This window comes from Lampris incognitus, chromosome 9 (assembly GCF_029633865.1).
Source record: "Lampris incognitus isolate fLamInc1 chromosome 9, fLamInc1.hap2, whole genome shotgun sequence".
In the NCBI taxonomy this organism is placed as follows: domain Eukaryota; kingdom Metazoa; phylum Chordata; class Actinopteri; order Lampriformes; family Lampridae; genus Lampris; species Lampris incognitus.
In genome coordinates, this window is record NC_079219.1 from 2,234,829 (window position 1) to 2,257,384 (window position 22,556).

General features: G+C 44.7%; 2 protein-coding genes across 2 annotated transcripts in view; both read right to left on the reverse strand.

Moving 5' to 3' along the window:
* The window catches only part of vsig10l (V-set and immunoglobulin domain containing 10 like), an 18,885-nt gene extending 11,206 nt beyond the window's left edge, over nt 1-7,679 (reverse strand). Inside the window, exons 1-5 of the mRNA XM_056286064.1 lie at nt 7,613-7,679; nt 6,549-6,884; nt 5,643-5,915; nt 5,153-5,419; nt 652-894 (exon numbers count right to left, since the gene is read on the reverse strand). Coding sequence (XP_056142039.1) covers nt 652-894; nt 5,153-5,419; nt 5,643-5,915; nt 6,549-6,884; nt 7,613-7,679 — 1,186 coding nt within the window. The remainder of the gene's footprint in view (nt 1-651; nt 895-5,152; nt 5,420-5,642; nt 5,916-6,548; nt 6,885-7,612) is intronic.
* Nucleotides 7,680-10,338: 2,659 nt separating this feature from the next.
* On the reverse strand, nt 10,339-21,806 carry etfb (electron transfer flavoprotein subunit beta). Its single transcript, XM_056286287.1, has 7 exons — nt 21,658-21,806; nt 19,165-19,323; nt 16,320-16,478; nt 16,060-16,122; nt 14,166-14,324; nt 13,598-13,812; nt 10,339-11,056 (listed from the first exon to the last, which is right to left on the reverse strand). Exons 1-6 carry the CDS (start codon nt 21,709-21,711, stop codon nt 13,642-13,644), a joined length of 765 nt encoding a protein of 254 aa, XP_056142262.1. The 5' UTR covers nt 21,712-21,806; the 3' UTR covers nt 10,339-11,056; nt 13,598-13,641.
* Nucleotides 21,807-22,556: the final 750 nt, after the last annotated feature.

Below are 22,556 nucleotides of genomic sequence, written 5' to 3' on the forward strand. Positions count from 1 at the left end.
TGGGTTGTGAGGGTGTGCTGCACAACGGCAGGGGAGGAAAGTCCGTGTCTTCTCCCACTGTGGCATAAATATTAGAAACGCTTTCCTGAAAGAGAAATATGTTAAAATCAAAAGAATTCACATGTGGGGCGTCCGGGCAGTGTGGCGGTCTATTCTGTTTCCTACCAACAGGGGGATGGCCACTTCGAATCCTCGTGTTGCCTCCGGCTTGGTCGGGCGTCCCTACAGACACAACTGGCCGGGTCTGTGGGTGGGAAGCCGGGTGTGGGTATGTGTCCTGGTCGTTGCACTAGCGCCTCCTCTGGTTGGTCGGGGCGCCTGTTCAGGGGGGAGGGGGAACTGGGGGGAATAGCTACTCCTCCCACGTGCTACGTCCCTCTGGTGAAACTCCTCACTGTCAGGTGAAAAGAAGCGGCTGGTGACTCCACATGTATGGGAGGAGGCATGTGGTAGTCTGCAGCCCTCCCCGGATCAGCAGAGGGGGTGGAGCAGAGACCGGGACAGATCGGAAGAGTGGGGTAGTTGGCCAAGTACAATTGGGGAGAAAAAATCCGAAAAAAAAGGAAGAATTCAGAAGTGATGCCACTTCTGCAGCAATTTTACAGTGCACCGTTACACATTCTTCCTCTCAGCAGAAAATGAGACACTTACGTGTTGTGATGTTGCAGGTATTTCGTCGGAGCGGGTGGTCTGCCAAGCAAAACACAGTTTTTCCATCCAGCTCCTCTGAGGCGTTCACAGTCAGCCGGAGGTCCTCGGCCTCACTGCTGCCGTTACTCAGGGCTGGGAAGGAGAGTTGGGCTTTTGGGGTACCCCCTGCCCAGCGACAGTGGTACTGTAGGGCACTGGTATTAACTGACTGGACAGAGCACAACGGGCTCCCCAAGGGCCACTCTGTTCAATAAGAGACCTGATTACACAATGCTGACGAGTCTGCACATATTAAACATGCTAACACCTTATTGTTAAGACAGACTACTGTATGACATGAGGACGATAGAGACCGTATGACATGAGGAAGATAGAGACCGTATGACATGAGGAAGATACAGACCATATGACATGATGAAGATACAGACCATATGACATGAGGAAGATACAGACCGTATGACATGAGGAAGATAGAGACCGTATGACATGAGGAAGATAGAGACCGTATGACATGAGGAAGATACAGACCGTATGACATGAGGAAGATACAGACCGTATGACATGAGGAAGATACAGACCGTATGACATGAGGAAGATACAGACCGTATGACATGAGGAAGATACAGACCGTATGACATGAGGAAGATACAGACCGTATGACATGAGGAAGATACAGACCGTATGACATGAGGAAGATAGAGACCGTATGACATGAGGAAGATAGAGACCGTATGACATGAAGATACAGACCGTATGACATGAGGAAGATAGAGACCGTATGACATGAGGAAGATACAGACCGTATGACATGAGGAAGATACAGACCGTATGACATGAAGATAGAGACCGTATGACATGAGGAAGATAGAGACCGTATGACATGAGGAAGATAGAGACCGTATGACATGAGGAAGATAGAGACCGTATGACATGAAGATAGAGACCGTATGACATGAAGATAGAGACCGTATGACATGAGGAAGATAGAGACCGTATGACATGAGGAAGATAGAGACCGTATGACATGAGGAAGATAGAGACCGTATGACATGAGGAAGATAGAGACCGTATGACATGAAGATAGAGACCGTATGACATGAGGAAGATACAGACCGTATGACATGAGGAAGATACAGACCGTATGACATGAGGAAGATACAGACCGTATGACATGAGGAAGATACAGACCGTATGACATGAGGAAGATAGAGACCGTATGACATGAGGAAGATAGAGACCGTATGACATGAGGAAGATAGAGACCGTATGACATGAGGAAGATAGAGACCGTATGACATGAGGAAGATAGAGACCGTATGACATGAGGAAGATACAGACCGTATGACATGAAGATAAAGACCGTATGACATGAGGAAGATACAGACCGTATGACATGAGGAAGATAGAGACCGTATGACATGAGGAAGATAGAGACCGTATGACATGAGGAAGATACAGACCGTATGACATGAGGAAGATACAGACCGTATGACATGAGGAAGATAGAGACCGTATGACATGAGGAAGATACAGACCGTATGACATGAGGAAGATACAGACCGTATGACATGAGGAAGATACAGACCGTATGACATGAGGAAGATACAGACCGTATGACATGAGGAAGATAGAGACCGTATGACATGAGGAAGATAGAGACCGTATGACATGAAGATAGAGACCGTATGACATGAGGAAGATAGAGACCGTATGACATGAGGAAGATACAGACCGTATGACATGAGGAAGATAGAGACCGTATGACATGAGGAAGATAGAGACCGTATGACATGAGGAAGATAGAGACCGTATGACATGAGGAAGATAGAGACCGTATGACATGAGGAAGATAGAGACCGTATGACATGAGGAAGATAGAGACCGTATGACATGAGGAAGATAGAGACCGTATGACATGAGGAAGATAGAGACCGTATGACATGAGGAAGATAGAGACCGTATGACATGAGGAAGATAGAGACCGTATGACATGAGGAAGATACAGACCGTATGACATGAGGAAGATAGAGACCGTATGACATGAGGAAGATACAGACCGTATGACATGAGGAAGATACAGACCGTATGACATGAGGAAGATAGAGACCGTATGACATGAGGAAGATAGAGACCGTATGACATGAAGATAGAGACCGTATGACATGAAGATAGAGACCGTACGACATGAGGAAGATAGAGACCGTATGACATGAGGAAGATAGAGACCGTATGACATGAGGAAGATACAGACCGTATGACATGAGGAAGATAGAGACCGTATGACATGAGGAAGATAGAGACCGTATGACATGAGGAAGATAGAGACCGTACGACATGAGGAAGATAGAGACCGTATGACATGAGGAAGATAGAGACCGTATGACATGAGGAAGATAGAGACCGTATGACATGAGGAAGATAGAGACCGTATGACATGAGGAAGATAGAGACCGTATGACATGAGGAAGATAGAGACCGTATGACATGAGGAAGATACAGACCGTATGACATGAGGAAGATACAGACCGTATGACATGAGGAAGATACAGACCGTATGACATGAGGAAGATACAGACCGTATGACATGAGGAAGATACAGACCGTATGACATGAGGAAGATAGAGACCGTATGACATGAGGAAGATAGAGACCGTATGACATGAGGAAGATAGAGACCGTATGACATGAGGAAGATAGAGACCGTATGACATGAGGAAGATACAGACCGTATGACATGAGGAAGATAGAGACCGTATGACATGAGGAAGATAGAGACCGTATGACATGAGGAAGATAGAGACCGTATGACATGAGGAAGATACAGACCGTATGACATGAGGAAGATACAGACCGTATGACATGAGGAAGATAGAGACCGTATGACATGAGGAAGATAGAGACCGTATGACATGAGGAAGATACAGACCGTATGACATGAGGAAGATACAGACCGTATGACATGAGGAAGATACAGACCGTATGACATGAGGAAGATAGAGACCGTATGACATGAGGAAGATAGAGACCGTATGACATGAGGAAGATAGAGACCGTATGACATGAGGAAGATACAGACCGTATGACATGAGGAAGATAGAGACCGTATGACATGAGGAAGATAGAGACCGTATGACATGAGGAAGATAGAGACCGTATGACATGAGGAAGATAGAGACCGTATGACATGAGGAAGATAGAGACCGTATGACATGAGGAAGATAGAGACCGTATGACATGAGGAAGATAGAGACCGTATGACATGAGGAAGATAGAGACCGTATGACATGAGGAAGATAGAGACCGTATGACATGAGGAAGATACAGACCGTATGACATGAGGAAGATAGAGACCGTATGACATGAGGAAGATACAGACCGTATGACATGAGGAAGATACAGACCGTATGACATGAGGAAGATAGAGACCGTATGACATGAGGAAGATAGAGACCGTATGACATGAAGATAGAGACCGTATGACATGAAGATAGAGACCGTACGACATGAGGAAGATAGAGACCGTATGACATGAGGAAGATAGAGACCGTATGACATGAGGAAGATACAGACCGTATGACATGAGGAAGATAGAGACCGTATGACATGAGGAAGATAGAGACCGTATGACATGAGGAAGATAGAGACCGTACGACATGAGGAAGATAGAGACCGTATGACATGAGGAAGATAGAGACCGTATGACATGAGGAAGATAGAGACCGTATGACATGAGGAAGATAGAGACCGTATGACATGAGGAAGATAGAGACCGTATGACATGAGGAAGATAGAGACCGTATGACATGAGGAAGATAGAGACCGTATGCCATGAGGAAGATAGAGACCGTATGACATGAGGAAGATAGAGACCGTATGACATGAGGAAGATAGAGACTGTATGACATGAGGAAGATAGAGACCGTATGACATGAGGAAGATAGAGACCGTATGACATGAGGAAGATACAGACCGTATGACATGAGGAAGATAGAGACCGTATGACATGAGGAAGATAGAGACCGTATGACATGAGGAAGATAGAGACCGTATGACATGAGGAAGATAGAGACCGTATGACATGAGGAAGATAGAGACCGTATGACATGAGGAAGATAGAGACCGTATGACATGAGGAAGATAGAGACCGTATGACATGAGGAAGATACAGACTGTATGACATGAGGAAGATACAGACCGTATGACATGAGGAAGATAGAGACCGTATGACATGAGGAAGATAGAGACCATATGACATGAGGAAGATAGAGACCGTATGACATGAGGAAGATAGAGACCGTATGACATGAGGAAGATAGAGACCGTATGACATGAGGAAGATACAGACCGTATGACATGAGGAAGATAGAGACCGTATGACATGAGGAAGATAGAGACCGTATGACATGAGGAAGATACAGACCGTATGACATGAGGAAGATACAGACAGGTGCAAGCACAAAACTGTGCTGTCAGACCGACAGCAACTGGGCTGCTTACATACCGTAAACCTTGACAATGACATTCTTCTGACGCTTCGCTCCAGTCTTTTCGTTTAGCAACATGCAAGTGTATACGCCTCCTTGACTAATCTGCACATTGGTCAGATTCAGAACTCCTTTGGGGGAACTGGAGAGGGTCTGACCACCAAAGACCCATTTGGTAGAAGGGTGTGGGAACCCCTGAGCCTGACAGGAGAGGTTGAGTGAATCCCCAGACACGTAAAATGGCTTCGCCGGACTGGCTTCAACCACCGGTTCATCTGGTCCAACTATGAAAACCAAGAGACAGAGAGATTGGTGCCAAACCTACGGCAGTGTAATGTCTACTTCCCAAGTTGGTATGAAATAAACCACACACACTAGTATTAGGTAAGCAAATAAGAAGATCCCAATCCCAAAATGCAGTGTGAAAGTGGCTAGTATCCAGGGAGTAAAGACAGACTGAAACCAGTTTCACTTCCATTTTAATCCCAGTTGGATCTTGGTTCTTACAGAGCACAGTGATGTTCTTGCGTGCCACGGCGTGGCTGTAAGGGTTCATCAGGACCAAGGTGTACTGTCCCGTGTCGTTTCTATTTGGCTGAATGATCACAAGTTTCTTCTGCCCCACCGTGTAATGCGAGTCAGTCTTTATCTCCACACCGTTGAAGGACCACATCCACCTGTCAGCCACACCTGCAAGTGTGCTGTACTGCAGTGTGAACTGCTCCAACCCCTCTGTGGCGTAGTCAGGCTCTGTGCTCACAGTCACATTTTGGATGGAGTCTGGTAAAAGTTGGAAAAAATGTAGATACTTGGAAAATTGGACCAAACATTCTATTCAACACCAAACTGACAATAACAGTGCTTAAACTGTCCTTCCATTCACATGCACATCTGTGTTAAACAAATTTAAAAAATAAAGTCTAACTTGACAGACACATACACCACTTAAAGGAGGCCAGGTCCAAAACAGACCCTTGGAGCTGGTAAGTACATTAGAGGGACAGCTCAGGTTGGACGGTTTGGAGACAAAGCAAGAGAGACAAGATTGAGATGGTTTGGACATGTGTGGAGGAGAGATGCTGGGTATACTGGGAGAAGGATGCTGAATATGGAGCTGCCAGGGAAGAGGAAGGCCAAAGAGGAGGTTTATGGAGGTGGTGAGGGAGGACATGCAGGTGGCTGGTGTGACAGAGGAAGATGCAGAGGACAGGAAGAGATGGAAACGGATGATCCGCTGTGGCGCCCCCTAACGGGAGCAGCCGAAAGTAGTAGTATTTTGTAGTGATATATGAACACTGAAAACCCACTGAGACACTGGCAGCTGAGTCACCTGTCACTATGGGTTTTGCTCTACTCCATCATTTGAGTTTTGATGCCATCTTTGGGAATGAGAGAACAAGTCACGTTACTCACCATAAACTTTTAAACTGAAAACTGCGGCTGCTTGACCCAGTCCTGCTTTCGTTATTTCCAGGGTGTAGTTGTTGCTGTAAGAAAGTTGCACATTAACAAAAGTAAGAGATCCATTTGGCTCAACCTTCAGGACCTCGTTGTGGATGTCGGGTATATCTGGGGTACTTTGGGAACCAATCTTCCAGGTGACCACCGGTAAAGTGCCCATCAGCCATGTCACTTCCGGGTCAGGGGCACCGATGAGGGCAACGGCCAGTGTTACATTACTGCCCACTTTGGCATTGACCACTGGGGGGCCCGGGAGTGAGATCTCTAGGCCACAGTGTACTCCTCCTCCTGTCAGCATGCACAAAATTAACACGCATTCAATCAATCAATCAATCAATCAATCAGACTTGGTTTCTGTAACATGCTGTACATTAAAACACAGTGCAATGCTGCTTACATTAAGGCAAACAGCACATAGAGGAAATGGCGGGAAATGGCAACATAAGAAAATAGACAAAATGAAAGAAGATAAAATAAGTAGAAGATTTAATGGGGGGACCAACACAAGAGGGTGGGTGCATTGCTGGGGAGATCAGATACGGTGGGGTTTTGATGAGCAGCTTAGTAAATCATTCATCTGATTTCACCAAGCTGCTTCAGAATCGGTTTCCATTGGGGACATTTTTACATTCTAGCTTGACGAAAGTTCTCATCATTTCTGGTTTTCATTATTCTGCAACATTTTGCTAAATCTGGGCAGTCTTCCCTATTTAGCCCCTAATACAGACATTCACAGGACTTGTTGAGGTTTAGCCAAGCTGAGCGTGAAGGCCAACCGGGCTGCACGGTGAAGCGTGTCTCGTCGTTTCGTTCACGGGCAACGTTTCGTCCGTGGATCAAAGCAACTCGTCCCTACCGGTCCGAGGAGCAGGTGAGCCTGCTCATCAGAGCTCACCACGTGTCTCTCGGGACCTGGAGCAACCTGCTCTCGGCCAAGCGACATTAGAGGAAAGGAAAGGAACCAGGAACGTTCCTGGTCACCACGTTGCGTCTCTCGCCCTGCGAGTCGCGCTTACCTTGCAGAGAGAAGACGAGACAGAATAAAAGCGTCCTCAGTGTCTGACCCGACGGACTCGGCCACATCACTCCGACAAAACGGGGGAGGAGAGAAAGAAAACACGACGTAAATTCACCGATGTCGCCAAATTAACCCAGAGCTTTTTCTGTCTGATTATTTCCCACTACTTTTGGTTTGCTTTCGCCAGGTAACAGCCCACTGCTCCGGACCGGGATAAGTCACCTTCACTAGCCTCTCCGTCCTCAGGTGCTCGGAGACCACGCCCTCCGGTGCCGAGACCACGCCCCCAGGTGTGCAGAGACCACGCCCCCCGTCGTTTCGGTCCCCTCAGACGAGCCTGACAGCGGAGTCCGTCTTATTTGTGTGGCCCCATACCGCGAGCTACACACGTGCTTCAGGGGCTCTACCGATAGAGGTGGTTTCTATGGTAACCGTGTTGCGTGGGGCGGACACAACGGCTCCTTTGTATGCTCATTAGCATGAATGCTCACACTGATGCTTTGCAGCTCTTTCTTTCTTTTGCTTCCGCCCATTTCTGGACACTTGGTAGCTCCTTCATACTTTTAGCTATTGAAACCATTCAACTATCAAAATGTTCCACTCATTAAGGACATTAGTGCTCCCCTTTCAGATTTTTCATACCTTTGGAACTTTTTGAAATATTCAACTTTTTTCAGCCATTTTTTGAATGGGAGTCAATGGGGGACTTTTGCAGCCTTTCCACCTCTTTTACTCCTTCGCACTTTTAGCCACTGAAACCATTCAGGTATCAAAATGTTCATCTCTTTAAGCCCATTAAGGCTCACATTTCGGTTTTTTTAAATCTTTTATACTTTTAGACATATTAAGCTTTTTCTGCTTTTTCAAAACAATGGAAGTCTATGGGGAAAGGTTGAAACCCTCGTCACCTTTGAACCGTATCTCCTCCTCCATTGTTTGAGCTAGAAACCCCACTGAAAGCTTAAACAGTTCAGGACATTCAGCTCTTTCAGAATCCTATTCAGATTTTACAAATATTTTATAGTTTTTGAACAATTCAGCTCTAAAATTTAGCAATTCTGCCATACACTTTGCCTGTTAGAATGTTCAGTCCGATTGTGACGTCACATATCAATTTGAAACTCAACTGCCAGGCTAATTAGTGTCAACTCTCAACACCTGGTAGATTTGATCAGCTTCTGCCACCTCTTAACTGCTCTTCCTCCCTCTTCAACCTTCCTACCTTCCTTCTCTCCTACAACCTCCCTACCTTCCTTCCTACAACCTCCCTGCTATCCTACCTTCCTACAACCTTCTTAACCCTCCTTCTACCCTTCCTCTTCATCGCTACTCATCTTCATCACTACCCTTCCTCTTCATCACTCTTCGTCTTCATCACTACCCCTCCTCTCATTCTACCATTCTTCCTCTCATTCTACTCCTCCTCTCATAACAAATAAAGAGCATTTCTTCTGATGTACTGTAGCTCTTTTTTCTTCTTTTAGAAGAACAATGTTCAGGTCAGGTTTTGCAGTCCAATGACCTATAGGCCTACTTGGGGGGGGGGACTCTTTCACCAGCGGGGGGGGGGGGGTCACATATTTCAGACTATTCAAACCTTTTCCATACATAGTAAACCATTGCTGCAAATGCTTGCACGTTGTGTTCCAGCCTTGTGTGTGTGTTTGTAATGGGACTGGGGGCACTCTGAAATCTTTGCACCACTTCCACCTTTTCATCCTTTAAACTACAGAAACCATTCAGCAATCAAACTATTTATGTATTTAGCCCATTATGGCAAATTTTTCAGTTTTTTATACCTTTAAAATATTCATCCATTTCACATTTCCGTTTCCAAGTATTTCAGGTAGGCTAGCGACTTCCTGACTTTTCCTATTTATCCATTTTCAGCAACGCTTTCGCCATGTCTTTCAGCAGCTCAGCATTCACACGCCTTTTCTGTGGAAAAGCATTTCTCTAGTTTTATCTTTTTTCCCCCTCCATATTTTAATTTTGTAAACCGGTTCCAAAACGCGCTAAATAAAGTTATACATGTTTTACTCCATTTTATCAGGTTTGACTTTTCCCAGTAACCGGGTCGAAGTCAACTCGACAGTTACGTTAGAGAATGAGGACGTCCCGATACCGCGGAGCTTCCTGTACTGCACACACCTAACATCACCAGGACCGCCATGAGCGCATGGCTATGCTCATAAAAACCACACCTACCTTCTGCCATTTGGGACCATAACACTAAATACAACACCACATCATGCTGAGTGAACATAGTGGATCCTGAACAGGTAAGGCAGCATTCCTGCAGCTGCCCGTGTACAACAGGACACACATGTCCTCGATGCTTCCAGCGGACATCAAATAAAACTACATCTACCTGGATAACCCTTGATCCAATAACCTTTAGAAAATATTTTCCACACACTTCTTGAGTATTTTATCACACTGGTGGGATAAAGAAAGGTCCTTTAAACACTGATAATCGTGGACATCTCCATCAATCCAACTACAGCATCTCATGGATTTTATCACAACCTGGCTAACTCACTCAATTCCAACCAGCAGGCCGGTCTCATTTACAAGTGCCAGGTCATCTAAATCCAAGGTATCTGGAATGCACGCCCTCCAACACATCCAGCTTCCTTAACTTGGCAGGAACTTTAGCTCGAGACGGCACAGAGTTTCAATGCAGGACAAATGCCAAAAGAAAACTAGTCACTGTTGGTTCGGTAAGAAAAGGACTGTCTGCTTTATTGTCATGGTAGGGACCTGTACAATCCACAGAAATGAGGCGCTTGTGGTTTAAAAGTTAGCTTTAAGTGGTTCTGTTCTTTTTTTGCCCATCTTCATACTGAGAAACTCTGTCTAAGCAGGCCTGGAACCTAAATACAGTTATATAACTTTACACAAACCAAGTCACAAGACATGATGCTGTCCTGAAACACAGAACCACCTTAACCTATTTTCAGCCCATATTTACACATATCATTTACAAAAACTGAATGGCTTAACGCGTGAAGAAAGGTGCCCATGTGGAAAAGGCCACATCAGGTCGTTGTTATGGAGATGCATCATACTTGTTGTAGTGTAATGTATGGTGCAATGCAAACAGCAACATGACTGCATGGACATTACTGGCTTTAAAGTATTGCTTTTTCAGGTTTGTACACACTCAATAGTAGGTTCTCCACACTCGGACAGATGTGTGGCCTGTAACACAAACATACCATCTGAATGAATTCAAATGCACATAGAGTAGAGTCTGTGGGGTAGTTAGGAGCTGCTACAGGACAGTGTTTCTCAGTACTCTTCTTGTCAACTCCTTCGCACAGCTGTGGGGGTGGCAGTCACCACCAGAGGGGTTAGGGTGGATTTATGGACTTCTGCTACAAGTGGCCAGTGTATCGACTCTGCTCATGTAAGACCATCCAGTTGTTGAAGAAAAGTCCTGTGGAGAAGAGAACAGACATTTTTTCCAGTCAGGAGTTTTTAAACTCCAAACCATTATTACAGGAGACACCTGACTGAGAGTACTTAATTCTTTTGATGAAGCAATGGTAACAGACAGTAAGTTAGTTTAATGTTCCCTCTGAGTATTCATCTTAAACATGACTTTACACATGTATATACAAACGCAGGTATCAAATCAGACGAATAAAAAGCATCAAATGCATTTCCACACAGTTGCGTTCATCAGGGGAAGAAAACAGAAAGCCATGTGGCCAAAGAGCACTGGGTGATTTAAAGTCTGAGATATGACAGCCAAGCCACTTTATTTTGTCATTGCACAGTTGCTCAATTACAATGAGTGTGTTGTCTGCATGTAACCATCCTGTTGTATAGCAGCAGTGGCAGCTGCAGCACCCGGGGACCAACTCCACTTCTTTCCATTGCCTTGCTCAGGGGCACAGGCAGGAGTATTAACCCTAACATGCATGTCTTTTTGATAGTGAGAAGAAATCGGAGCACCCGGAGGAAACCCACACAGAAACAGGGAGAACATGCAAACTCCACACAGAAAGGGTCTGGGATGGCCTGGGGTTCAAACCCAGGACCTTCTTGCTGCGAGGCAACAGAATTAAGCACTGGGCCACCATGCTGCCTGTGTCATACCTGTTAAGTTTGTTAAGTTAACTTTTGTTGGTGGCTATAATACAGTTAATACGGTAGCCTGTTTTGTTAGTCACTTCTACTGCAGTCTTTACGGTAACCCTCCTGTTAGGAGGAAGGCGCGCTGCTAGTGAAAGGCACTTGTTGAAATGTTCGGTAGGCTGTGGCCACTTGCTGTTGAGAGCGCAAATAAAACTCGGTTAAATAAGTCCAGTTGTCTTATTTGAAACTAACATTGGTAGCAGAGGATGGCTGCTGCGAATGACTTCAGACAGCCTCCTGGATTTGATGAAAAGAAGCCGTATGAAAACTGGAAAAATGAAGTGGAAATATGGAGACGGGTGACGAACTTGGACAAGAAAAAGCAAGCGTTGGCTGTGGCTCTATCGTTGACAGGTAGAGCGAGGGATACTGCTTTAGGAATAAATGTGGATGATCTAAATAAGGATGATGGAATGACCACTTTGATTGGGGAACTTGACAAGGTTTTTTTGAGAGGAGAGAAGGACCGGGCTTACGAAGCCTATTCTGAGTTTGATCGAATATCGAGGGAAAATGGCGTCTCGATGGTGGACTTTATTGTTGATTTTGAACAGAAATACAACAGGATCCGTAAATTCGAGATGGTTCTGCCCGACGCTGTTTTGGCGTTTAAACTACTGGATACAGCAAGTCTTGATGTGAAAGACAAGCAACTGGCATTGACTGCATGTGGTAAGCACACTTTTGATGATATGAAGTCAGCACTGAAACGCATATTCGGAGAAAAACATGAGCAGAAGGCGGGAGCCATTAACGTGAGTCAGGATGCAGCCTACTACACAGATCAAAGAAAACCGCACCCACGAGCCCAAAGTGTGCAAGCTAGAGGACCACTCGCAGGCACAAATCCACTTGATAAGTACGGAAGACCAACAAAGTGTGGGATTTGTCAAAGCACATTCCACTGGGTGAAAGATTGCCCACATAAGAAAGAACACGTAAAGACGACAGAAGAAAATAAATGCACAGAAGAACCTGATGAGTGTAATATAACGCTGTTTTCTAAGGAATCGGATACGGAAATATTCATGGTTGAGGCTCTGGGATCAGCTGTCATTGACACGGCATGCACAAGGACTGTCTGTGGTGAAAAATGGCTGAATAACTATGTAGGGGGACTAAATGAGAAAGAAGTACAGAAAATAGTTAACACAGAGTAGCAAGCCTTTCAAGTTTGGGGATGGGCGAGTTGTACATTCGACAAAAAAGGTCAAGATACCAGCCAAGATAGGAGAAACAAAATGCTGTATAGAAACAGAAGTGGTCCCATCTGACATCCCTTTACTGCTGAGTAAAACGTCGCTAAAGAGGGCAGGAGCTGTGCTGAACTTGGGAGAACGATACAGCAATAATGTTTCAGCAACCGACAGCTCTGGAGATGACCTCCTCAGGACACTACTGTCTGAACATAATGGATAATGAGTCCCCATGCGATACATTTGAGAATGTGGTCCTGGCCATCACAGAGAATATGACTAAGGAACAAAAACACAAAGCTTTACTGAAACTTCACAAGCAATTCGGACATGCATCAGTTGACAAACTGAAGAAGCTGCCGATTCCTGATTTCAGCTGCTGTAGTGTTTTGGGGGTTTTTTGTTATCAAGAGCCCTTCTTTATACAAACAGCACCCAATCCGTTTTTGGACATGATAAGCTATGATGCATTCCTGTCTTTTTCTGAACTCTATCATCAGTGACTTAATTAAAAACGTTTACTGTAACATTTCTTACAATATGCTGCATTTCCCTTACAATGTTTTAGTGTTGGTTAACACCCACTGCCCAAACTACTCAAACTTCTAAGGGGCAAAGTTCATGGGAACACCGATACTTACCCCTCTGCTTGGCCCTGCACTCCCATGTGAGGCTTCCAGAGCCTTTATATACTCCCCGTTTCCTTTAGTTTGCCCACCAGGTCTTCGACTGTCTCCACTTTCACCCCGGCCTGTCTCTGTGGGGGCTCGTCCACTCTCAAGACCTCCAGCTTTGAGGTGAGGTCCACCCCCAGGTCTGCAGGTTTCATATTGGCAATTTTTTTCTTCTTGGCTTTCTGAAAGGAGAATGGGGGAAGAGTAAAGACCATAATATTTTAAAGTTATTACATGTGTGATATTTTCAGCGGTAGTCTAACTGGCCAACATCATTATAGTTTTAATGTCCATCCAGCATGTTATAAAAAGCATTATAAATGTTACGATAACTCTTACCAGCATGTGGCACATGATTTAAAATGGCCTTGCTTGGACAAATTGGGAATCAACTGCCAATTTTTAAAGGATAATCTTTGTGTATGCAATTTAACATTTACTTCTGATGTGGCAGGGGCACTAGCCTTTACGCCTTCTTTCTTTTCTGCGCTCCACATTACATTCCTAATAAAACAGAGGGTGTTTAACTACATACCATGATGTTAGGCAGCGTGGCGTATCTGGGGGTGTTGAGTCGAAGATCTGCAGTCACTACCGCCGGTGTGCTGATTTTAATGGTTTCCAGCCCACCGTCAATCTCCCTTACCACTTTCAATTTGTCTGCTTCTAATGTCACCTCTGATGCAAAGGTGCCCTACGATAACAACATGAAGTCACACAGACGTCAGGATTCAAGTTTTAAAAAAAGAGGATGGTTACTCATTAATTTTACCCTCAGATGAAGGGCCATTTGTGAGACAAAGTGCCTCATCCGCTGTCTGAAGGGTGAAACTAAGTCGTGAGTTGGGCATAGGCATACTTTCCGTCTATAAGAGTTTCCCTTATTAGCAGTTATAATAATGACAATATCCTAAATTTTGAAATACATAGCCTGAAAGAAACAGTAACATGATCATAGTGGCATTAAAAGAGAATGTAATCTAATATAGACATTGTAAGGACACAATAATAAAAGGCTGGCTGGGCAGCTTCCATTATGACATTGCTACTCCACCAAGCTTACAGTGTAACTGAACAGGCAGATTTGTTGTGAAAGTGTCTCACCTGCTGGCTAACCTGTGTTACTACATCCTAATGTTTGAAGGAGCCTTTACCCTTCATTCTGTTTTTGAAGTTTGAGTGACAGTGGCTCTGACTGACTCACTCAAACTAGTCTCCACTAACCTTAACAAGGCTCTCTGAGCTGACATAACTGACATAACCGAATACCAGTACTGCTAGATGACACACTGACGCGGGCTGAGTATAAAGCCCAGCAATAAAACAAAACCAGAGATAAGATTTTAATACTTAAATATTCCAATATGGTGGCGCGACTGATGTTTGCGGTGGCCTCACCAAGCACTTATAAGCAAAACAAAAGAGATGGTGATTGACTTCAGTAGGGCCGGCAGGGACCATCATACACCGCTGACCATCGATGGTGCCACTGTGGAGAGGGTTGGTAATATCAAGTTCCTGGGAGTGCACCTGGCGGATGACCTGACCTTAACCATTAACACCTTGGCCAGTGTTCAAAAGGCCTAACAGCGGCTCCATCCCCTCTGGAGACTTAAAGGGGCAAGCCTCCCCATCCCAGTCCTCACCGCCTTCTACAGGGGCACCACTGAAAGCATTCTAACCTACGGTCTCACTTCCTGGCTCGGTAACTGCAAAGTGACCGAACAACACCAGCTGGACAGGATAGTGAAGACAGCTAGCAAGATCATTTGTGCCCCTCTTCCCTTCCTGTTGGAGATTTACCATCAACACTATGTTCGCAGGGCCTCCAGCATCATTAAGAACCCCCACCACCCTTCTCACAACGTGTTCTCCCTCCTGCCATCTGAGAAGAGGTACAGGAGCATCTGTGCTACATCCAGCAGAATGCTAAATAGCGTCTACCCACAAGCAGTCAGGATCATTAACAAACTGTGCCCCCCCCCCACGGTCATGCCCATCCACCTACCCTCTAACCCCTCCCCACACACACACACACATCAGTGCTGGTCACTCGTTGACAGACACCGGCTGTCAACATTTAACCTGAAATGGCACTTGAATGGACTGTGTTGTTAATTGTTTGTGCTTTTTGTTTTGTTCTCTCTGTTTTTATGTTTTTAGTGGTATCGTTTTTAGGGAACTTTTGGATGTGTATTTATTTTTCTATTTTCTCTGTTGCACTGCTGTGGGCTGGGAGAAACTGCATTTTGTTTTTTCTTATGTGCGCAGGTACATAATGAAAATGACAATAAACTAAATCTTGAATCTTGAATCTTAAATTAGTGCCAGTTGTCTTCATTTTTTGAACAAGTTGTGGTGGGTCCAGTTTAGAGTTACTGAGTGAAAACAAATAAACCAGATAGACCAAAAAATACATAAACACTGACCTGAGGCCAGTCCAGCAAGGCCGCTGTCATCTGACCCGTCTGATTGCAGTCATCATCAATGGCCTGTGAAGCCAGTAGTCATGAAATAGTGACAACAGAAAGTATGGGATCGGATAAGCCATCAGATTCCAGTGTACAAAAGCAAATGCAAGTATTCAGATCATATTGAGTCTTGAGATCAGAGAGACAACTTCTAATGTGGATAACGACTGATAGTGATGAATGTTGAATTTTAACAAGGACAAACACAAATCTCTGACCTGTTTGCCAAGAACCAGGAGTTGAGCATCCTCTTTCTTGGCAAGAGCAGCCAAGATCTTGGACACCTGCAGAGGCCCCAAGGCATCGTAGTCTTTCCCTGACACTTCCACATGGATGCCACGGTCCGCCCCCATGGCAAGGGCAGTACGGATGGTCTCCTAATTGGAACACAAAAGGTTAAATAATGCAGCTCTCTCATCACAAAACATAATTAGCTCAAAGTATGACTAACCACATTCAAGCCACTTTTTGTATATTTTATGGAGTTACATTATCCCACAAGTCACATCTTCGGCTCACCTTTCTAATGGTAGCAAATCACAGGCTTCATTGTGTTACATACAAAGACATCAAGCCAAATGAAGCTTAAATATAGAGCCATAAGCAACAGACAAGAGCTTTAAATTCCCAGAGTGCTGTAAAAGCAAGACAGATTTTCTTAGGGACAAGTAAATCCTGACCCTGCCAGAGGTATATGCTTGTCTCAAAGATTAAGGCATGCAAGGCAGGTACAGTGAAATTGCAAAAGGCTCATTAAATCAGTTATGGTTCCAAGGCAGAGCAGTTTTGGACAAAAAGCAGATTTGAACAATTGCACTTGCAGGGAGAAACTGTTTCAACAGTGAAGACAGACTTTTATGAAATGAAATGCATCAGTTTTAAATGGCAAGATTCCTATGATCTCATAACTTCTTTCCAACTTTAAACATTTTTTTCAGCAGTCTCGAAACGCATAAAAGGACAATTAATCAATTTATCATTGGCAGAACCTATCTGATTTCTATTGTTTTTCTCTTGTTTTAAAATGAGGGTGAAAGCGCCTTAGAAGGGTAAGCAGAATAATTAATCTTCTTCTTGTTCTTTTGGCCGCTCCCGTTAGGGGTCGCCACAGCACATCATCCGTTTCCATCTCTTCCTGTCCTCTGCATCTTCCTCTGTCACACCAGCCACCTGCATGTCCTCCCTCACCACATCCATAAACCTCTTTGGTCTTCCTCTTCTCCTCTTCCCTGGCAGCTCCATATTCAGCATCCTTCTCCCAGTATACCCAGCATCTCTCCTCCACACATGTCCAAACCATCTCAATCTTCCCTCTCTTGCTTTGTCTCCAACTCGTCCAACCTGAGCTTTCCCTCTAATATACTGGTTCCTAATCCTGTCCTTCTTCATCACTCCCAATGAAAATCTTATCATCTTCAACTCTGCCACCTCCAGCTCCACCTTCTGTCTTTTTGTCAGTGCCACTGTCTCCAAACCATACAACATAGCTGGTCTCACCACCATCTTGTAAACCTTCCCTTTAACTCTTGCTGGTACCCTTCTGTCACAAATCACTCCTGACACTCTTCTCCACCCACTCCACCCTGCCTGCACTCTCTTCTTCACCTCTCTTCTACACTCCCCTTTATTTTGGACAGTTGATCGCAATTATTTAAACTTGTCCACCTTTGCCACCTCTACTCCTTGCATCCTCACCATTTCACTGTCCTCCCTCTCATTCACGCATAGGTATTCTGTCTTGCTCCTACTGACTTTCATTCCTCTTCTCTCCAGTGCATACCTCCACCTCTCCAGGCTCTCCTCAACCTGCACCCTACTCTTGCTACAGATCACAATGTCATCCGCGAACATCATAGTCCATGGAGACTCCTGCCTGATCTCGTCCGAATAATAATCTTGATGTCAGTTTATTAAAGATTTCGTAATCTTAAAACCATACAATGGTGAAAGGTAACTGAGATACTCAAGAGTATTGTGGGAAAAGCACTTTTAACCAGTAGATTAAACGTTTACAACAAAGTTGTCAATCATCTTTTTAATAGTAATGCAACTTTTTTATGACAATCAAGTCATGTTTTAAATCAGTCTCCACTGGGAGATTCTCTTTTCACTTGCCCTCTGTGAGGGCAGTCAGAGGTTAGATCAGCTATAGCAGTGAGTGAGTGTTCAGCAAGGTGTGTGAAGGGACTTTAATCTGTAACCTCTCTGGGTCCCACAATCTTCTCAAACATATATATCATATATATATATATATATATATATATATATATATATATATATATATATATATATATATATAAAATCCAGTGAGCCAAGTAAATGCTTTATGAGACAGTACAAGCCTGTTTCATGGTATAAACAATCATCAGCTGTCATTGCTCATGGCATGAAACAGGCTTGTACTGTCTCATAAAGCACTTACTTGACTCACTGGATTATTTTGCTCTTTATTTGTTGAGCACTTTCCCTACCATTGAGTGTTTTTTTTAAACAAAGTTTTATATAAATAGCGTTTTTTCCGAAACAGTCAATGGTGTCGAGTGCTCGACTAATGAGGAGCGGAATATCAACACGGATACAGGAAAAAAGAGTTTAATACAAAGCAGTGCAGGCCTGTACTGCTATATTGAAATCTTTTTTCCTGTATCCATGTTGATACACACACACACACACACACACAATGTTAACATACACACACACAAAAAGCAAAACCAGTTTACTTATTGCCATAGAAAAACCAATGTAGTCCACTTATAACTAGCATGTGGGAATTGCTCAGCTGTGTGCAGGGCATCCACAACCTATAGAGTTGATCTTATATTGTATTGTTATTGAATATAAACAAGAATTTAATCTTAACAAATCTAACCATAAAACTTAGACATACTCACTCAACTTAAAATGCACATTTAATTTGAAGAGGATAAGAATAGAATATATTGCATTTCTGAAACCCTTCAGAAGAACCCCTTTTTAAAATCAACTAGACAAGCAGCTGTATTACATATCAGGAGTGCGCTTAATGAAGTCACAGTGTGTAGCCAGGCTCCCTGTAACACCCACCTGAGCTTGCTGAGGCCCACAACTCACAGCGACTACCTCCTTCACCAGCTTCTTCTCCTTCAGCCTGACAGCTTCCTCCACGGCGATCTCACAGAAGGGGTTCATCGAGTGCTTCACGCCATCTGTCACCACGCCGCTATGGTCTGGCTTGACACGGATCTAAGGAGGAATATGACAGTGGGAACACCAGGCCAGAGTCACTACAGCTATAGAGGATAACGGAAGTCTGAGTAGGCTGTGGGGGCAGAGAGACTACATACTGGCTTTGTGCTTGCTCACTCTCACCTTAGATGTGAAAGGTGAGAGACTGATGTGATCCACATTTAAAAAAGAGCTTTGTCTTTGTATCAGACTTAAATTGAGGTGCTGTACTATTGGGAACAAGAAAGGAAACTTTTTCTCACCTGAATATAATTAACTTCTAACATGACTAATAATACACCTTAGAGGAAGCAATATTGAAAAAAAGAGACCCATTACAAGCAACAGTAAAATAAACTTAAAATAAGTTACAGCAGATTAAGCCTATTTTGTGAAAACACTTTTGGGCCATTTATCCCCTTCCCTGAATATGCAAACGGATATTGAGCAAGTCAGTATTGTAGATCCAGCTGAGTGCAGCTGAAGCAGGAGCGATCTTGCTGGCGATGCAATGGAACAGCTGCAGACAGATGGCGATTACAAGCGTAGGTTTCCTTTCGTAAATCGTGTCATGTCTTGCAGTGGCTGACACAAAGGCTCCACAAAAGCAATAATTTCATGTTAGTATAGGAGTGTGTTAACTGCCACATAATTAAATGGTAACAAGACATTTTAAGCAGTTTTCAACCCCAGTTACAGTAGTCAAACATACAAAACAGCCACCAGGTTTTAATTCTTTTTATGACCCATTTATTTTGGGGGGAAAACTATTTTTCATTATCCCTACATGAGTTATTTATCTTTACATTTATTTTATGACTTCTTTATCTTTGGTAATGCACTTCTTATGACTCCTGCATCCTAAAAAGATATGTAATTTGCCTGGGTTACTTGTCTTTTGTAGTTTTTAACCTGGGACTTTAAATTTCCAACCTGCAAAACAAATTCACCAACGGGCACCAACAAAGAAACCTTAAACATCACTTTATAACCATTTAAATGCGGAAAGAACCTTGAGCCAATTCTCGAAGGTGTGTTGTAAAACACTGTTTGCACCCACGCACGAGTTAATGACAATTCATTAGCAAAGTGACATGAAAACATGTTTGTTTGTTTTTTAACTGATCGACTTACAGAGATGGAATACTTTGGCTAACGTACTAACTGTGCATGCAGCCTGTAGCGAATATCATTGGGCATCTTTACTAAATCAAGAGTTCCAATTTCCTTACTAATAAACTAGCAATTACTGGGTGATGATGTTCTTGCTAAATGTAATGGCTACTCGCGTTCTGCACTGTCCACCTGAGGAGTTTCATTGCAGTCACCAACTGCGTGGCATCCTCTGAAGGGTTACCTAGCTAACTGTGTCAGCTGCGTGGCATCCTCTGAAGGGTTACCTAGCTAACTGTGTCAGCTGCGTGGCATCCTCTGAAGGGTTACCTAGCTAACTGTGTCAGCTGCGTGACATCCTCTGAAGGGTTACCTAGCTAACTGTGTCAGCTGCGTGACATCCTCTGAAGGGTTACCTAGCTAACTGTGTCAGCTGCGTGACATCCTCTGAAGGGTTACCTAGCTAACTGTGTCAGCTGCGTGACATCCTCTGAAGGGTTACCTAGCTAACTGTGTCAGCTGCGTGGCATCTTCTGAAGGGTTACCTAGCTAACTGTGTCAGCTGCGTGACATCCTCTGAAGGGTTACCTAGCTAACTGTGTCAGCTGCGTGGCATCCTCTGAAGGGTTACCTAGCTAACTGTGTCAGCTGCGTGACATCCTCTGAAGGGTTACCTAGCTAACTGTGTCAGCTGCGTGACATCCTCTGAAGGGTTACCTAGCTAACTGTGTCAGCTGCGTGGCATCCTCTGAAGGGTTACCTAGCTAACTGTGTCAGCTGCGTGGCATCCTCTGAAGGGTTACCTAGCTAACTGTGTCAGCTGCGTGACATCCTCTGAAGGGTTACCTAGCTAACTGTGTCAGCTGCGTGACATCCTCTGAAGGGTTACCTAGCTAACTGTGTCAGCTGCGTGACATCCTCTTAAGGGTTACCTAGCTAACTGTGTCAGCTGCGTGACATCCTCTGAAGGGTTACCTAGCTAACTGTGTCAGCTGCGTGACATCCTCTGAAGGGTTACCTAGCTAACTGTGTCAGCTGCGTGACATCCTCTGAAGGGTTACCTAGCTAACTGTGTCAGCTGCGTGGCTAACGACCGAACTAGCTTGGGTAAAGCTGGTGCCCGCAGGCTAACGCTGCCTAGTGTGGTTGGCAGGAAAAGGAGCAAAGCTGAGTTTCTTGATTTACAAATACGCTTAATATTGAAATACACTCGCTCGATTCTTAGTAAATTCAGATTACCTTGACCGCATAGTCAATAACGCGTTTGACTCCGACGAGCACCCGGCCTGCCATTGTGACTACAGGTGTCTTTCTCACAGGGCTTGACTCGACGGCTAACTCCACACAGCCACTCTGCCACCGCGGACCTTCACCCGGAGCAAGGTCGGCCGGGATACGCCGAGAATCCACTCGGAGGCGAATCCAAGGGGGGCCGCCCTCCCGTCTCAACCAATGAAAAGCTGGGAAACGAAAACTGGCCCGTCATGTTGAATTCTTAACCAATCAAAGACTAAAGGGAAATGACGTCGGTCTCCAGCTGCGTCGGAATGAACGCCCTCCCTGAGAAGCGTTCCGGCTGAATGTAGGGCAAGGGTCATAGCCGAGACCAGTGGCAAGGCGTTGACTCAGCCAGGCAGGCGAAGGCCCAATCCCAGGGCCCCCCGCCTCGCCCTACCCCTACTCCTGCAGCTTGAACCAACGAACGGATTTTTATTTCGAACATGTAAATAAGCAGGATATAACATACACATAAACCATTGCGGACAATCTGCAGTGTGTGTGTGCGTGTGTGTGACAAAGAGAGAGAGAGAGAGAGAGAGAGAGAGAGAGAGAGAGAGAGAGAGAGAGAGAGAGAGAGAGAGAGAGAGAGAGAGAGAGAGAGAGAGGAGAGAGAGGGAGAGAGAGAGGCAGAGAGAGGGAGAGAGAGGGAGAGAGAGAGGCAGAGAGAGGGAGAGAGAGAGACAGAGAGAGAGGCAGAGAGAGAGAGAGAGAGAGAGAGAGAGAGAGAGAGAGAGAGAGAGGCCGAGAGACACAGAGAGAGAGGCAGAGAGAGGGAGAGAGAGAGAGAGAGAGAGAGAGAGAGAGAGAGAGAGAGAGAGAGAGAGAGAGAGAGAGAGAGAGAGAGAGGAAGAGAGAGA

What these genes read in the sequence shown, in the direction of transcription:
- etfb (XM_056286287.1), bottom strand. Translation starts at nt 21,711, where the DNA reads ATGGCAGGCCGGGTGCTCGTCGGAGTCAAACGCGTTATTGACTATGCG. An exon ending in GTGGGCCTCAGCAAGCTCAG is followed by an intron (nt 16,479 to 19,164) that starts GTGGGTGTTACA and finishes TGTTCCAATTAG; the next exon opens with GAGACCATCCGTACTGCCCT. An exon ending in CCACGCTGCCTAACATCATG is followed by an intron (nt 13,813 to 14,165) that starts GTATGTAGTTAA and finishes TTCTCCTTTCAG; the next exon opens with AAAGCCAAGAAGAAAAAAAT.